The sequence below is a fragment of the Molothrus aeneus genome, chromosome 5, assembly GCF_037042795.1.
Source record: "Molothrus aeneus isolate 106 chromosome 5, BPBGC_Maene_1.0, whole genome shotgun sequence".
Taxonomy (NCBI): domain Eukaryota; kingdom Metazoa; phylum Chordata; class Aves; order Passeriformes; family Icteridae; genus Molothrus; species Molothrus aeneus.
The window spans coordinates 20477950-20494488 of record NC_089650.1 but is presented as its reverse complement, the minus strand read 5'-3'; the positions used below and the strand labels follow the sequence as shown (position 1 = coordinate 20494488).

The 16539-nt window shown below is 39.7% G+C and overlaps 1 protein-coding gene across 2 annotated transcripts in view; it reads right to left on the bottom strand.

The window, feature by feature from the left end:
* The window catches only part of TNRC6B (trinucleotide repeat containing adaptor 6B), a 119469-nt gene that overhangs the window by 24530 nt on the left and 78400 nt on the right, over nt 1-16539 (bottom strand). For both annotated transcript variants that reach the window (XM_066550235.1, XM_066550236.1), the window contains 6 exons: nt 15866-15953; nt 11943-11964; nt 10121-10465; nt 4493-6820; nt 3037-3195; nt 540-718 (listed from right to left, as the gene is read on the bottom strand). In XM_066550235.1, coding sequence (XP_066406332.1) covers nt 540-718; nt 3037-3195; nt 4493-6820; nt 10121-10465; nt 11943-11964; nt 15866-15953 — 3121 coding nt within the window. The remainder of the gene's footprint in view (nt 1-539; nt 719-3036; nt 3196-4492; nt 6821-10120; nt 10466-11942; nt 11965-15865; nt 15954-16539) is intronic.

Here is a 16539-nt window from a genome sequence, read left to right as displayed (position 1 = left end):
CTAACATGAATATAGTAACAAGTGTTACTGTACTAAAGAACATCAATGCAAACAAACCTTAAAAAGAAATTTACTCAGGACTACAGCCAAGCTCCTGCTCCTGTCTGAGGCCAAATGTCAACAACAACAAACATAAGTCAGACATAAATCCAACAGTTGTTAGAAATCGGAAGTTCATGTGCCAAAGGGACTGTGGAATGCAAACTTCAGCAAGCTATGCAAGAACAACAGCAGCAGCCTAACAAAGATGTGTCAGCAAGAGAAGAGAAATAGCCTTGGGATACCTATTTTCATTTAGTAATGGTTGTACAGCTTACAAACCAAAAGAATTTAACACCTACTGGAAGATTTATTAGTCATAACAGGTGTAACATATTAAAGTAAATCCAAAAACCTCCCTTTTTTTACACTAGTTTAAGAGGCACCTTGCTGTAACTCTGCAAAACCTTCCTAAAAAATAACTGCATAGTGCTCTAACATATCAGTCAGACTGTTTTCAGACAACACAGTAGTAATAATGAGTCATTCAAGCATTTTACCTTCATTTGTGTTTTCTTTCCTCCTTGTCCCCAGCTTGTTGAGTTGTGGGAGGAACTGCTTCCCTGAGAGCCTGCTGTGTTCCAGACTCCTCCCTCCTCCTCCTCTTCCCAGCTGGAATGACGTGTTCCTGTCACTGGCCCATCACTCTCTCCCCAGCCATCTTGCATAGATTTAGAACCTTTAGAAACACAAGCAAAAAGCTCAAAAGCAGTCTACAATACCATGCAGCTGGTGATATGACACTGCAACATTGGCTGAGATCATCAGAATCGCAAAGGAATTAAAAAAAAAATTCAAAAATGTGTCTTCACTCTAACAGCTGCAAAAACTTGTGCACGAATTCCAAAACCCGAGAGATTTGGTGGCACGTTCACATGTCATGTTGTGCAACTATTTTAAAGAAATGTCAAACTTTTAAAGATATAACAGCAATAGGGACCTCTTATACAGATCCAGCTGATTTAAAAGGCAACCTACTATTTTTGAGTGCAAATGAAAGCCTTCAAAGCACACACATAAACCAGGGGTGCTGAAGGTTCTGGTTCAAGTGGTTTATTAATTAATTCCTCTTTCACTTCAAAACCTTAATACGCCCCTCGCCCTACACTCTTCCATAAAATTACAAAAACAACTTTTAGGAATAACAACTAATTACAATCTGAAGGCAAACACATGACATGTTTGAATATAAAAAAAGTCAGGAATTGCAATTAGTCTACCATGGGGATATCTATCCTGACCATAATGAAAATAAGTACAGCAGCATTTTATGGTGGTTTAAGAGATACCTTAAAATGCATCATAAATAAACACTCAGATACTTCAGAGGAAACAGCTTTTTAAAGTCTGTTCAATTGGGTACTAAAACTGAAGGCTGCTTATGAAACATACTGGTCCAAGTGCAAAAAAAAAAAAAAAAAAAAATCTATCTCTTGGCCCTTTAACTGCTACTTACACAGAAAAGGCTACAATAAAGTATTATGTCTGCAGAGTCAAGAACACAATCTGGAAATGTTATACTGGGAAGTCCCTGCAGCTTGAATTGATTTCAGGTGACAGTGCTTAAATATATACTATGCTACTACATGATCAGAGATTATTTTTCTGCACTGATAGCTCTCTAGGACTCTTGAACGTGAAACTTCCACCAGAATATTCTTATGCAACGCTGGCAGAACTACGTAAATGTACTTTTTTAAACAGGCTTCCTTCTTTTGGCTCCAAACTGATTTTTTCCCTTTTCTGATCCCAGCTGGCCTGTATCCTCTCCCTAGATTTTGCTCTAGAGCTGGGGACAGCTCACATACAAAACAGCATGTGTAGGTTGCAGTTCTTTGGTTATGGCACACATACAGACCACTCATGGTAAGCAAGTGACCAGGTATAGTCTTAAAGGACTGTGTTAAACATTAATCAATCAACAGAATTTTCAATGGATCAGTTTCAGAAGTTCTTATTTTGGTCATATTTAGGTATCTTTTTATAGAAAAAGGAAGACAGCCATCTAAAATCAACTTAGCATCCTCAAAATGCCAAGTCTGTGGGGCAGGCATGGGAAGCCGGTGATCCACGAAAGCCTGCTGTAACAGTAACACTAAGGAAGCAAAGCTTTTTTGTTTCAGAAATGGCCAAATTATTTAATTGGTATGGGAGGAAGGGAGAACAATCCAACAGCAAGCTATCTACACAGCACTTCATTTCAAACAATTACATGTTGCAAAAGCAACTTCTGGGCTGGAAACAGTTTTACAGTGGGTATCATCACGGCAAGTTCAGTAACACCTGTGCATCATCAATAGTCCCTACAGGAAACCTCACATCCAAATGTTACTGACTTTGGCAATAACATTGCTTTTGTTTGTTGTTTTTTCCTTAAAAAGAAGGAAATAAAAATTATACAAACAACTTACATCATCAAGAATAATACCCACAAAAACTCTTAATATAGTAAAATTTTAACTTTGAAGTAAATTTTCAAAATATTTCAACATCTCATTCACAGAACGTGGTAGGCATTTAGGTTCTACTACAAGTGCACTTCTTAAGAGTTACAATTTTTTTCACTTATACAATTAAAAAAAATCCATTCAAAGACAAGTTGCATTATCAAAGCATGGATAAAGATGTAACGGCCTCCACAGTGAAATTTGTCAGTACTGCGCATGCCTTTTCCTGATATGGTCAGAAAAGGTGACTTATCATGTAACAAATAGGCAGCCAGAGAAAAAAAGAAAAATACACATTTCCTTACTGTGTTTCAGCACTTCCAGAATCAGAGTTGCTCATTTAACTCTTAAGTTAGGAAAATTTTACTGCCTTAAAAGACAAAGTTTCAGTCATTTACAAACACTTAATACTCATCCATCAAAATCCTATAAAAACATTCAACGCTGCTTTTAGGCCTCAGACAACAGTTCCTCTACAGGTGACCTATGTCAAAAACCACAAACATCTCCAAGGCAATTGCAAAGAAACTGGTGTCTGGCCCATACTCACTAGATTTCATGGCATTCGGGGCGGTGGAAGGTGCATTCCCCCAGCCTGTAGTCGATGCTCCTGGATCATCTACTTCACCCCACCCGGGACTGGTTTCATTTGGCTCACCCCAGGCGGACGTACCATTATCTGGAGCAGGTGGAGTGCTTTTGCTCCAGACTGCACAAGGAGAAAGAGGTTTCATTACAGACCATTCAGATAATGAACTGTTTACTGCAGTGCAGCACCACATCTTTAATTTACTGCTTCATTCTTCTTGCTGAGAACTTTGGGTTCTCAGAAGCATGTGTGCAACAGAATTGACAATCATTCACAACTAATTTAGAGTGGGCACTGACCTCCAGGGATGAAAAGGAAGAGAATGCTATGATGAGTAATACTCTTCTCCCAGATTAAACACGAACCCCACATGTAATACTATCCTCCTATCTGTGAACTTTTGTGACTAATTACAAGCATCTAACTTAGGGTTTTATATACTGACTATAGGACATATTTGCAGTACATATTAAATCAAGACAGAATTCTTTTAAAGCGTCTTTGAGTCAGAGGAAAAGATTACATAACAATAATTTCTTAATACATTTCCAGGCTATGTAACTTTTTCTTGTCCTTATTCCAAAGAATAAAATATTTCTCCAAGTATTCTTTATCACACAGCAAAGCCGAACTTGACTAAAAAAACCTGTCACAGACATACTACATTTCAAGTGTTATCTGAGTGTTTCAGAGCAAAATGTTTGACTAAAAATAAGTAAAGATTTTCTCCTCATTTCTCTAATAATTAAATGTAAAAATGCTACTTAGTCCAGAAAAAGGGAAGCTCAGGGGAGACCTTACTGCTCCCTACAAATATGTGAAAGCAGGCTGTAGCCACGTTGAGGGCAGTCTCTTTTCCCAAGTAGCAAGAAATAGGACAAGAGGAAATGGCCTCAAGTTGCACCAGGGCAGGCTTCAAATGGATATTAGGAAAAACTTTTCACCAAAAGGATTGTCCAGCACTGGAACAGGCTGCCCAGGGAAGTGGTTGAGTCACCATCCCTGAAGATATTCCTAAGACCAGCAGATTTTTGCACTGATGGACACTGTTTAGTCATGGACTGAGCAGTGCTGGGCTTATTAAGTTTATGGCTGGACTCAGTCCTTAAAGGTTTTTGATTCTGTAATTTAACCTGTTCTTCAGAGGTCAAATTGAATATGCAGATTTGCCAGCTAACAAACATTTCCTGGCAAGGTGACCAGTATTCAGATCACAGCTACTGAAGCATAACAAGCAGAGGACTGATGGATTCAAATTTTAAAGACACTTTAAATACAGAACCAAATATTCAAATCAGAATTTGGTTTTCTTTATAGAATAAAACTATCAAGAACTGGTGGCTACAAGCACCTCTCTTATGCATTAAGGCCACAATCAAATACAGGAGCTTGCTGAAGAAAGGAACAAGACTAGTACCTGATGCTTGTGATTTGCTAGTCATCGGAGTAGGCAGGCTCTGCTCCCGTGGGGCCTGTCCTCCTTGTGAGTTCTTGTCCCACAGATTCACATTCTTGTAGTTGTAACTGCTGGGATCTCCCCACGCTGAAGTGCCATCATCAATATCCATTTTTCGACTGATTGACTGTGGAGAAGGTTCTTCCCAGCCACTAGGCTCCTCCTCTTTGGGGGCAGCTGGCTGTGGTCCATTGTTCCAGTTTGGGTTTGGAGGCCGCCCGTTACTGGGAGTTTGGGGCGGTGGACCCCAGGAACCAGAAGACTCCTGCTGTTGCTGCTGGTGCTGTTGCTGCTGCTTGTTCCAGGAGTTGGGCTGTCGACCCGTCTCGTTCCATGTTGAAGTTCTTTTACAATCGTCCCATCCACCCTTTGAAGCAGAGCTTGTATTTGCACCATTACCCCAAGTTCCAATCTCATTTTGCCCACCTTCACCCCAGCCAGACACTGGCTTGTTTCCTGCACTTTCCCAGTTACTGTTTTTTGTTTGGTCAACTTCCTCTCCCCAACCGTTCTTTCCAGAAGACCATCCTTGATTACTTTGCCGTCCACCCCACCCCTGATCCTTACTAGAGCTGTCATTCCAAGAGGAAGATGATTTTTCTTCTTGCCTTCCTCCTCCCCAATTAGAAGAATTGGAGTTCTTATAGTCATTCCATCCTCCAGTATTTTTGGGGTCCTTCCACTCCGTTGGGGTTGAGAGCTCACCCCATCCAGACTTGTTTTGATTGCTTTGGCTGGGTACATCGCCCCAGCCCCCTGAGTTCTTTGTCTGTGTGGCAGAGCTCTCCCACCCCTCAGTTCCTTTATCAGACTTCCCCTCGGGTCGTGGCATCTCTTCAATATCCCACACGGTATCTTGCTTAATTTGAGTCTGGCCCCAGCCGGTGTTGGAAAGCACTCGGGGGTCCAAGTCAGTCCTGCTCAGCAATGTCTGCAGGACTGCCTGGCAATCAGGATGCGTGGGCCTGTATGATCGGCGTCCAGAATTGTGACTGTCACTACTTCCTGCTTTGTGGTTGCTTCCAGTGCTTTGACCTCCAACCTCACTTCCTGCAGAGCTGGAAGATCTTCCCCAACAGGGAGCCTGGGAATTGCCTTGGTTTTCAGGAAGAGGGTGGCCTTTTTGATTGTCCCATGCTCCAGTGCTAGAATTTGGTTGGTTTGGACCACTCCACTCTCCAATCTTCAGTTCATCAGACCCAGACAGCTGTTTCCATTCTCCCTGAGAGACCCCAGATGTTAATTTGTTCCCTTCACCCCATTTGCTTTCGTTTGCATGCTGAGGGCCAAAGTTCCAAGACCCACCACCCGTAGACCGGTTATTGTTATCCCAAGAATCACTTCTTGACCCATTAGGTTTTTGAACAGAAGCTCCTTTCCAGGAGTCCTCTCTATCCTTTCCATTGTTCCCATGGTTTCCAGAATTGCTCTGCCCAGAGACTGTTTCAGTTCCAGAAGACCCCCTAGCTGTACCCCAAGATCCAACACTCCCAGTCTTTCTTTCTCCAGTGCTTTGAGAAGGGGTGTCAGTGCTCCTGGAAGGGTTCCCCAAGCCCATTTCAAAGGGCATTCCCTTATTCTCCATAGGGTTTGGTGAACTTAAGTTCAAGGAGTTAGTGTTTCCATTTTTTGGTCCATCAGTGTTATGAATTTGAGCCTGTTCTCTGCCAGAGACAAAGTTAACACCCGCATTTTCCATCTTTGACTGCTGTTCCCTAGAGGTCTGACCTACTGTGCTAATCTGTGCATTGGAGCTACCACTATCAGATTCCAGAGTTCCTTTCCTAGAATTGCCCTCTTGAACCAGTGCTGGCCAAGCAGATGGGTTGCTATTTGGGTTAAAGTTGCTGAAACCAGAACCGGGACTGATTCTGTCTTGTCCACTCAAGTTCCTCCAATTACCTAGTCCATTGTTACTCTCGGCAGCAGGGTTGGAAGATTGAACAGATTTAGCCTTGGGATCAGATTTCCAGGCCCCAAGATTACATTCGTTTCCAGCGCTTCCAGACTGGCACTGGCTTCCTTTTCCTTTGTTACTAGTGGTGCTTCCTGGCAGAGCGTTCTTCTCCAAGCCAGGGTTCGAGGCACTGTTGTTTTCGGTGGTGTTTTCGGAAGAAGACTCAGCATCTTTGCTGGCAATACAAGGCCACTCTTCCATGTCAGACCCGTCTACAATCACCTTGTCCCAGATGTGAGTTGGGTTGGCGTTGGTGCCGCTGTTGGAGGAGGCTCCAGGACCCCAAGTGGAATTTGCATAATTTGAAGCAGCAGCACCTCCAATTGCTGAATCTAAAAGAAAATAAACCAAGAAAACACCGAAAAAAGGTGTAATTAGTAATCTGAATTATTTACAAGCATAGAACATCAGATTTTTTACATCAGTTATCCCACTTGTTTTGCAGAGCATAAACTCCATAGTAACAGCTGCAGCAGTCTTCATAAGTGAATATATACTAATACTACCAGTACTGGCTCATATGACAGCTTCCATGAAAATAAGGCAAACAGCTTAAAAAACTCCCCTCCCAGACTCAATTCCTATGTTATATATTCCAAAGTAAAGATCACAATTTCTGGTTGCTAATACTTTCAATAGAAGATAAGATCAGCTTTCAGTGCCTGTCTGAGGATTCCAGTTCTTAGCTTAAACAATGAACATCCAATGAATGCCTTCCAGATCCCCCTTCACCGAGGGCCACCAATGAGGATCCAGACTTTACAGCAAAAGTTGAAACTCCCTTGTAAGCTTTGAATATTGAACAGTAGTTTGTCTTCAACCACTAAGTCCCACCCACCAAGATCCAAAAGATCAAGCAGTTTCCAAGTACATTCTGTTCCTTCTGTTGCTTTAACCTCAATGCAAAGTGAACAATAGCAAGGAAGTATGACTCTACTGATATTTTTATCTGTCTATCTTTTTAGCACAGAGTAACCTTTTTTTTCCTTCCAATTAAAAAACTTTCTGATTACACAGATCACAGGAAGAACTTAAAGAGGACAGACAAAGACAACCTCAAAAGACTGCAAGGTTGCAAGGTTTTGAACTTAGAAATGGTTCAGACAATGAATGATGCATAGGCAGCTCTGAACTTAGCAAGATCTTCAAATCAGTGGCTTTAACAGAACATTTAATTTCTGTGAAGATGTTCTAAAAGTACTAAGACTGGGGTGCTTGCTCACATATAGCATGCTAAGACACAATTTAACGGATTGTTTTATGAAACCAGCCTTCCTTTGCTGCTTTTGACAGTGGCAATAATCATAACTATGAAAGACTTTTCACCAATAAAATTTAAACCTTTTTGTCCAAAACTGTCTTGTATGCCCTGAATTACCATTGGTATTGGAAGAATTACATAGAATACCCATCATCTCAGTCTCCTGCATTGGTATGAGACAATAGTATACTTGGTGACATCTTTCAGGACACTAGTTTTGCCAGAAGGATGTCAATCCTGGTAGAAAAAAGTCGATATGAAGAAGGATTATGTGTTTACTTCTGATATTATCCTCAGCAACGCCACCCATGACCATCTAGTGAATATAAAAATGTGAGCAAGTAAGTAAGCTGCATGGTCTTCCCCATTGGGAACCTGCTTTTGTTTTCTTTCATGTGGCATGAATTTAACCACAGTATTAGTGCATACATGCTCGACCAAATTGGGCCAAAACTGAAGTTCAATTTGTCAACAGCCAGATGTGAGGTGGGATCAGTGATGTATGAGGCAGATAACACTGCATTTCCATAAGCATTTTGATGAAGCACCTAAGGCTGTGTCTAATAAGAGAGACACAGCCCCAGTGTCTCTCTTGTTCACCTGCTCATTCCCACTCCTCTGGCACACCTACACTCTCATATGCTACCATCTATGCTCTCACTGATATTCAGTTGGGTGAATAGGTAAAAGTCATCCAGACTGAAATCAGTTTTAAAAACAAACCTGATGTAATTTTAATATAAGTCAGATCCCTAGCCCAGTTAATTCGTTATGGAGCAGAAAAATGGATGGGGTGAGGCAGGTCTCAAGGCCTCATATCTTTCCTGGCACTCCTGACTTCCATCAGGATAATGCAACTAACCACTGGCTAATACAGCCATGTACCCTCTTAGTTGTTAATGCACCATTAAATGAAGTGTAAAAATGTGAAAATGTGTAATACCAAATAAATGCATACAACTTAAGGAGCCGCTCAAAATACTTCAAAATGGTCCACATATAGTACACCCAACAGCAAAAAGTGTTGCTCATGAGAAGTTTTGAAAACTTTTAGAATGCTTCACTAACACAAATTTTTCTTAGTCAGTCTACTATAATAACTGTGAAGGCATACAGTACCAGGATTAGATATAAGAATCATAGACTTCAGTGCATGTTTTGTTTCAGGTGTTTTAACAAAAAAAGTTATCTCCAACACATCTGTTTTTAAGCTGATAAGTAAAAATTCTGCCATTGTAGTTTGACATTCACCTTCTCCTTTATTAAACAGCAATTATCAAATACAAGATAAATACTCTGTCATACAGGGATTCACTACAAATGAATTGAAGTAGTGAAGCCACAAAACAAATGGAATTATTATTTTTCCTAGAATCCTATTTAATAAGGACAGCCATTGCACCTAGCTGACTTCATTCTGTACAAGTCACCTGTTTTTAATTCCAAACCACAGAGAACTAAAAAAAGTTTGATTTCCACGATGGTAAAAAAATCATGATCCCATTGATCTGGCATGATATCCAAAGAAAACTCAGACATACTGGTATTGTTATTTTCTTCTTCTTGACTTGCAAGTATTTAATATTTCTTTTTATAAAATTCTTATTGTTAGAATTGAAGCTGTCCTTGACTTCACAGGTGACCTAAGTCTTTCTTTAAAAGGCAGATATTTTGAGAGGAATTCTGTTTGTTCTGCTATTATGATTAAAGAAGAAATATTACAGCTACTGCAATTCACCAAGGGTCTAAAAAATTCAAGAGCAGCTTTAACTTCCCCATGCTCACCAAACAACCCTAAAATCAATTTATCTTCTGGAATACAAAATGAATGGAAAAGTAAAAACAGAACAGTCACCACTTGTACAAAAAGGCTTATCTGAGTACAAAAAATTACTACCAAAAAACAGAAGTGAGGAGCAATAGGTCGCCTTTGTGATTCCTCCAGACAAGATGTGACAGACACCTGCCCTTTGCAGACCTGGCATCTACATGCCTGTTTTACGAGATGATACAAAAATGTGACAAGACAGGAAATTCATGTCAAAGAAACCTGAAGAGCCATTAGGAACTACTCAGTGACAACCATAAAATGCTGTTTATTTATGCCTCGCATTTACCTTGCTGCAGAACATTTCAGCAACCAATTAAAACCACTCAAAACATACTTGAAAAAATTAAACCTCTTGTTCCATCTAGTAGTAAAAATTATATCCATTGCTGCCAACAGAAGCCTGTACACTGAAACAGCAGAAGCTCCCCAAAAGCAACCTGATTTCTGTTATATAATGACAAGCTTATGTACAATTTCAGCCATCCCTTTCCTGCCGCGCACCAACGCCTTCTTTTACTATCACTTATTATCATCACTTGCCTGTTGCAGTCCCACTGTCGCTCTGCAGCAGTGCTCCTGTCACTGGTTGTGCGTTGTTTGGGTTTGCTCCTGGTGCTGCTGGGGAGGGAGGCCCTGCTCCACCCCCAAGGAGCATGCAGGATGGCGGAGGGGGCTGCCCACGTTTCAGTAACACTTTGTGGTCCTGCTGGCAACGGAATCGCGGCGGCACCTCCCGAGGCATGTAGCGGGCGGCGCTTGGCGGTTGTCCGTTCGGCACTGCCACCCTCTTGGCATTGTTGCCACCATTGACTGGTGGCGATGGAGAGTTGCCAATTGGGCTGGCAGCCACTGGTTGGCTTAAACTTGGTTTCGTCACTTCGGGCACTGAAAAACAGGAAGGATGAAAATCAGAAGTTTTTCCACTTAAACCTGTGCTAGCTGCAAGAACTCACTGTGACTCTTCATTTTCATTATTTAATCTCTGAAATACTGTGCAGCTTCCACCTTCTCAACAACCAAAAACAATTTAAAGAAGCAGGAATAAGCAGTAGCAGCAGACATTTTGCTCCCATGTGCAACTCTGTAGTCTAGGATGAAACTCTACGTTCATCAATTTTGCTCTAAGCCGAAAATTTCTTGCAAATGTAAAGTTGGCAACAAATATACCCTAGACAGCGACTAATTTTAAAATATGAGCAGTCAAATGTAACTGGCTCCACCATCCTGATCTTCAATTGGCTTTTGGATTGTTATGCATCACCATCTTAATGGGAAATCTGAAATAAGAACCCAAGTTTTCACCTGTTTACTAGGCTGCACAGCCGCTGCCTAAACAAACAGAAGATGGGAAATAATCTGCCTCCTTTTGGATTCAGAGGTAACAAATCTGAGTTGCTGCTGTTTGTGCTGCTCTTCAGAAAGGCAGTAATACCTGACTCTCACCCAAAAGACAGTCCTACACAGAGCAACTGTATTTGGCTCACTAAAGGTTGCCCTGCTGGTCACCATGTGCCCCTATAACCAAAGACAAGCTGCTCCTGAGGACTATTATGTACTGGAGAAGAAAATCATAAATCCTTGAGACACTAACACCACCACAAAATTTGCTCAAGAGCCTCTAGACAAACTAAGCACAATTAGTAAAACTTTTACTCTTACAAATGTGAGATCAACACAAGTGGGTCTCTCTTTGGCAACATGAATGCACTATTCACCACATTTTATTTCTTAAGGGTTTTCCGATTTCTCTAGATAGGTTTCATTGCCCAAACCCCAAAAAGCTCTTGTTAGCCATAAAATCAAGTTACTATTTTAGTGCTTTTCTTTCACTAAGGCAATTTCCCCACAAAATTTATCAAAAACTGATATACAAAGCAAGATTAAATATATTTTTACAACATCTAAATTATTTCGTTCAAATTTCAAGATCCTCATTCATCAGTCCTGTCTTCTCTATTGGACTTTTATGTGCCTGAATTTAAGTTTCCAAACCCAAGAAATTTCCATTCATTTTGGTACCTCTCTATAAGCAGTACTTTTGCCGTCTTTCATTCCCTTTATAAAGGTGGTTTCAGTCTTGGTTATTTGTCTAAAACCATTGTGAAACAGAGAACTGAGTATTTCAGCTAACCTATCTCATCCACAATCCTCATTTTTTCTTCAAGTATTTAGATGCTGACAACACATCTGCAGAATAGTTGTAGCTTCTCCATTTTAATCACCTCAACTTATTTCTTCTGAATACTCATATTCAGTGTTTCATCTTTGCTCATATGTCCCCTTCCTTTTCTAACAGTTTTGGTAAAGATCTGAATCTTGGCTCAAGTCAATAAAAGTACTCCTTAGGATCAAAGATTCTTACCTTTGGTTTTTTGATCTGTGACCTGCAAATTAAGAGCAAGAATGTAAATAGAGTTTTAAGCAGTGCAAAACAAACATTGAACATGTTGTCCTAAATCACAGTCTTAATAAATTAGCAAAATAACAGAGTTTGTTGTTGAATGAAAACAACCAACTGATCAACTACAAAAGTTTAAACGGTACTCCTAGTTTTATATATATATATATATATATATATATACACACACATATATATCAGAGGTTTTCAGAAGTGTTACAACTGCTATAATAACTCTACCTGATGCAGAAGTCCCTGGCAGAAACAATCATACTTCACTCATTATTTTAAGTACTCAATCCTCCTCCTCATCCCAAACATGGCTTCCAAATCACAAATAAACACATCCCATAGCATTACAGTTCTCTCAGATTTTGGAGATGAAGTATTTCAGGTAAAGTGTAACAAAACTGTCCTTCTGTTGAGAGTATCCTTACAGTAGACTGTTGGGGCCTGAAGTAACCACAGCAGTCTGCCTCTCTGCCATCTTCCCATTTCACCTTTCCTAGAACATCTCTTCCAAGGAGAAATAACTCTAAACCTTGCTGGATTCATTTCCACACTTACAAAGAGTACCAGCAACACCTATAAAGTAAATGTACTGAAAGCAACAAGAATTTAATGACTGAAATGAGTATTCATGCTGGTCAACAAACTCAATATGGGTTTGTATTTGTACCTGTACCCTACATTGTTTCAGCATAGCAGATTTCAAGCTACTGCAGTGACAAACACATCGCTGGTATATTCTCCGGAATTGTGTGTATTGTAGCATTTTTTGAACCTGTCCATCATGAGTTCCACTACACAATAATGAAAAAACCCTAAAGATCATCATGTGTCAGGTTCTATGACACCTATTCTTAAAAGAAATTGCTGAACTAGTCCATATTTCTGGAAAGCACACAGCAACAGTATAGAATAATGAAAGCACAAGTAAAAAGCAGTTTATTGTTGAAACTAACCAAGCCAGAACTCCTTTGTATGGTAAAGAATAAAAAGACGAACTGCACTAAATTGCTATGGCATCGTTTACTTTGGAAAGATGAAAACTGCAATATGCAAAGTGGAACATTCACAAAAATACAAAATCTTAAGCATTGTAACCTCACAGACATACACTATCCCAAAGCCTCAAGGACAATAAAAATGTATATGGGCCAAAACCATGTCTGTGCCAAGCCACACATCAATTTTCAACTTCACTTATGAAAAATCCTGTATGCATCAAATTCCATCATCTTCTGTGACAGTTAAAGATTCTGTTACACGCTTAATTGACCCTGATGCTTGGCTACTAAAGGAAAAGAGGAAAAAATATTAATTAGCACAATCTGGTAATGCAGATATGTTTACTATAGTCAACAGTAGACACATTTAGTAAATTAGTAACTTGTCTACTTGGATAAAAAACATTTTACTGAATCCTTGAAAAACTCTACACGATAAACACAAATGACTTTAGACATAAAAAAAAAAAAAACACCAAAAAAACCCAAAAAACCCTTCTGCCTATATTGTCTCTCTCTCCTAGTCAAAATGATCTGGTTTTGTGATTGCTTTCATCTAAAATTCAAAAGCTGAAAAAAATATGACAGTGTCTCATATTTACAGCTGTCATCTCTCTGTGGGCAACCTTTGAGCATCAGCAGGGCGGGAGCAGCCACAGTAAATGGGAAGCTGGAATAAATCTCAGCCGACTGAGGAGCTACCAAATAGCTCCCTGGACACCAACCACAGGTATATTTAAGCTGTGAACTTGTTTGTGTAACTTCCCTTAATTTGATTTTTTTTTTAATTTTACTTTTTAAGTTTTAGATGATCCAGACAGAACAACTGTTTCATGTTAAACAAACTTAGTTTGAAAATGGCACCCTGAAATCATTGCTGCTTATTTGGTGAACACCTCCACAGCCAGTAAGAACGAACACGCACATTTATATTTTGTCCATCTGGCTGCCCACTTTGCTATTCTTACCTATCTCCAGCTATTACTGTCAAGTTTGGCTTCTAGGAGATTAAATTACTTATCTTTACCCTTCCTGAGAGAGTGGCAGAATATGTACTGAACAACTTACTAGGTGAGAGACCACACAGGAAAGCTGGCAAATCTCTTTTGTATTCAAAGCACCAATTCCTCAATAAACACAGCATTGTTATCAAGATGATCAGTACAGCCTTTTCAAGTTTCCCTTTTATCACTGAATATCAGCACATAATCTTCAAGTCTTTACTCTTTATTCATAAGGGTCTGCTCTTTCTTGGTTGCACATACCTTTTTTGTACTTGAACATTAAACAGCACCAACACTGAGGCAAAAAGACACTGGAGAGACCTTTTCGGTAGCAACTGCTCTTTTGCACTGTTATTTGGAGATGAATCAACTGGATGAAGACAACTGACACACCTTTATCCACACCCAGTTTAAACTGATAGACTCAAATTGGTGAAAAAGCCCTGGATAAGCCAAGATTTAACTGAGGTTGGTGCTGTCTGCTCTCAGCAGAAACCCACAGAATGTAAGAGTGAACATTGTGATCTTTCATCACCTGATCTGTTACTGAAGCAACTGAAAAACAGAGTACTGAAAGAAAGTAAAGTCTTTTGCTCTCAGTTTCACATCATTGACGATGGAAGGAACAGCCTCTGGAAATCTAATCCATAGTTCCCTGTCCTCTAATCCACACCTGTCCTCCAGCTGGCCCCAAGAGGCTTCTCAATTAGAAAAAAAATCATCAAAACTGGATTGCACAGGACCATGTGAAACTCAGCTTTGAGCATCTAAAGACAGGGGCACCATAACCTCTCTGGGAAACCTGTTTGAATGGTTGCCCAGCCACATACACACTCAAAAAAGGAGTCCTTTTATGATTAGGCAGACTTTGAATATGTACATAACACATTATGCTTTGCCACTGGGCACGGTGGAGAAGAGTCTGCCTCCATCTTTTTACTCCCTTCCACAAAATATTAACGTACGCTGATGAGATCTCCTGAGCCTCCTCTCCTCCAGGAGGAAGAGTCATAACACTCCCAGCCTCACCTCATTTGTCAGATCCTCCAGTCCCTTAATCATCTTAAAGGCATTTTGCTGGACTTGCTCCAGGGTGGTTGCACCTATCCTATGCTGGGAAGCCCAAAAAAGATTTTACTGGTAAAAAGTCTGGATAATACCCTAAGAGACTCAAGCTCCTGTGTCAAGTTAATTCCTAGGACAACCTGCCAGACATTTTGTGCAAAATACAGACCTTCTACTACACCAAGTTTCAAACTTGTTTTCTTAGCAGAACCAATTTTTTGGTGACTTACAAATTCTCCACAACTCAGACTTGAACTGGCAGACTTCAGCAGAAGTGCTATTTGCTACAGAAAATGTAAAATGCAAGTAATACTTAGCACAAAACATAAACAGAATCTTCAGTAGTAAATATTTCATATAAACTTGTTAATGATATTTTTAAAAAAGGATCTTCCTGCTGTAATATATGTTTACTCAGTTTTACTGCAAGAATTGCAAAAGCCCATCAGTATTTCATCAGTCCATCAGTCCACAAACACCTCAAACAAGTAGCAGTTGTGTAGAGAGAGATCCAAAGAAGCCATATTAAGTAACTTAAACACTTTATATCAAAAAAATTCTTTCATTTTACATAGCACTCCAAGGAGAAGAAATATCCAAGTCAAACATTTCAGTTCCAGGAAAATGATGCAAAAAAGATTCTTTAAAGAAGCATCACTCTAAGAGTGGTGTCTTTAAAGTGTTTTTAAAGAGCACCACTCTTCAACAATCCGTTTTTAAGTTCAAATACAAAAAAATTTAACATCTTATTACCACCAACACTATTTATGTTTCAGCTGGATAAAAGAATTCAAATATCAAAACCCACCTTCTGAGCAGAGTCCTTCTTTTTCTTATCCTCCTTCTTCCTTTTCTTGTCTTCCATTAACTGTTCTTCCCTTTCTTGCTCCTTCTCTCTGCCAAAACATGAGAAACAACGGTCTGAGTACAATCAAGTTGTGTAAGAGCCACACAGACCATAAACCTCTTCACTGCAAGAGAGACAGTCAAGTTATCACACTCCTGTTATCATACTTCATTTCTATCTGAGGGTTTCTGTCCAATTGTGATAAGAAAAGCACCTTTCTAGCTCAGTATGGCCACAATCATGCCACATGCTGCATAAAGGAAAATTCCTTTTTTCAGATCAGGTCTGTTACGGCAGTTTCCCACATAAATTAATCACATAGCTGATAATAGAAAATATCTTCAAGGCATTTTGGCCAAAGTACTCTTATAATTGGGTCATGCTATTATTTAACGAAGAGTCTCGTGAATCTTTTCATATGGTAAAAAAATAAAAAGGGAAGTTGTAATTTAATATAAGATAGTTTGGTCTGATACAACATTTATCTTCACAAGGGGAAGAGATTATTCTATTGCCTGTAGTTATGTCACTTGTAAGAGACTAGAAGTGTCACATCAAATCAAACCTATCATTTATTATACAAATCTCTAATTTAATTTCTAGGCTATTGTATCCACCCACAGAATTTTTGTGAT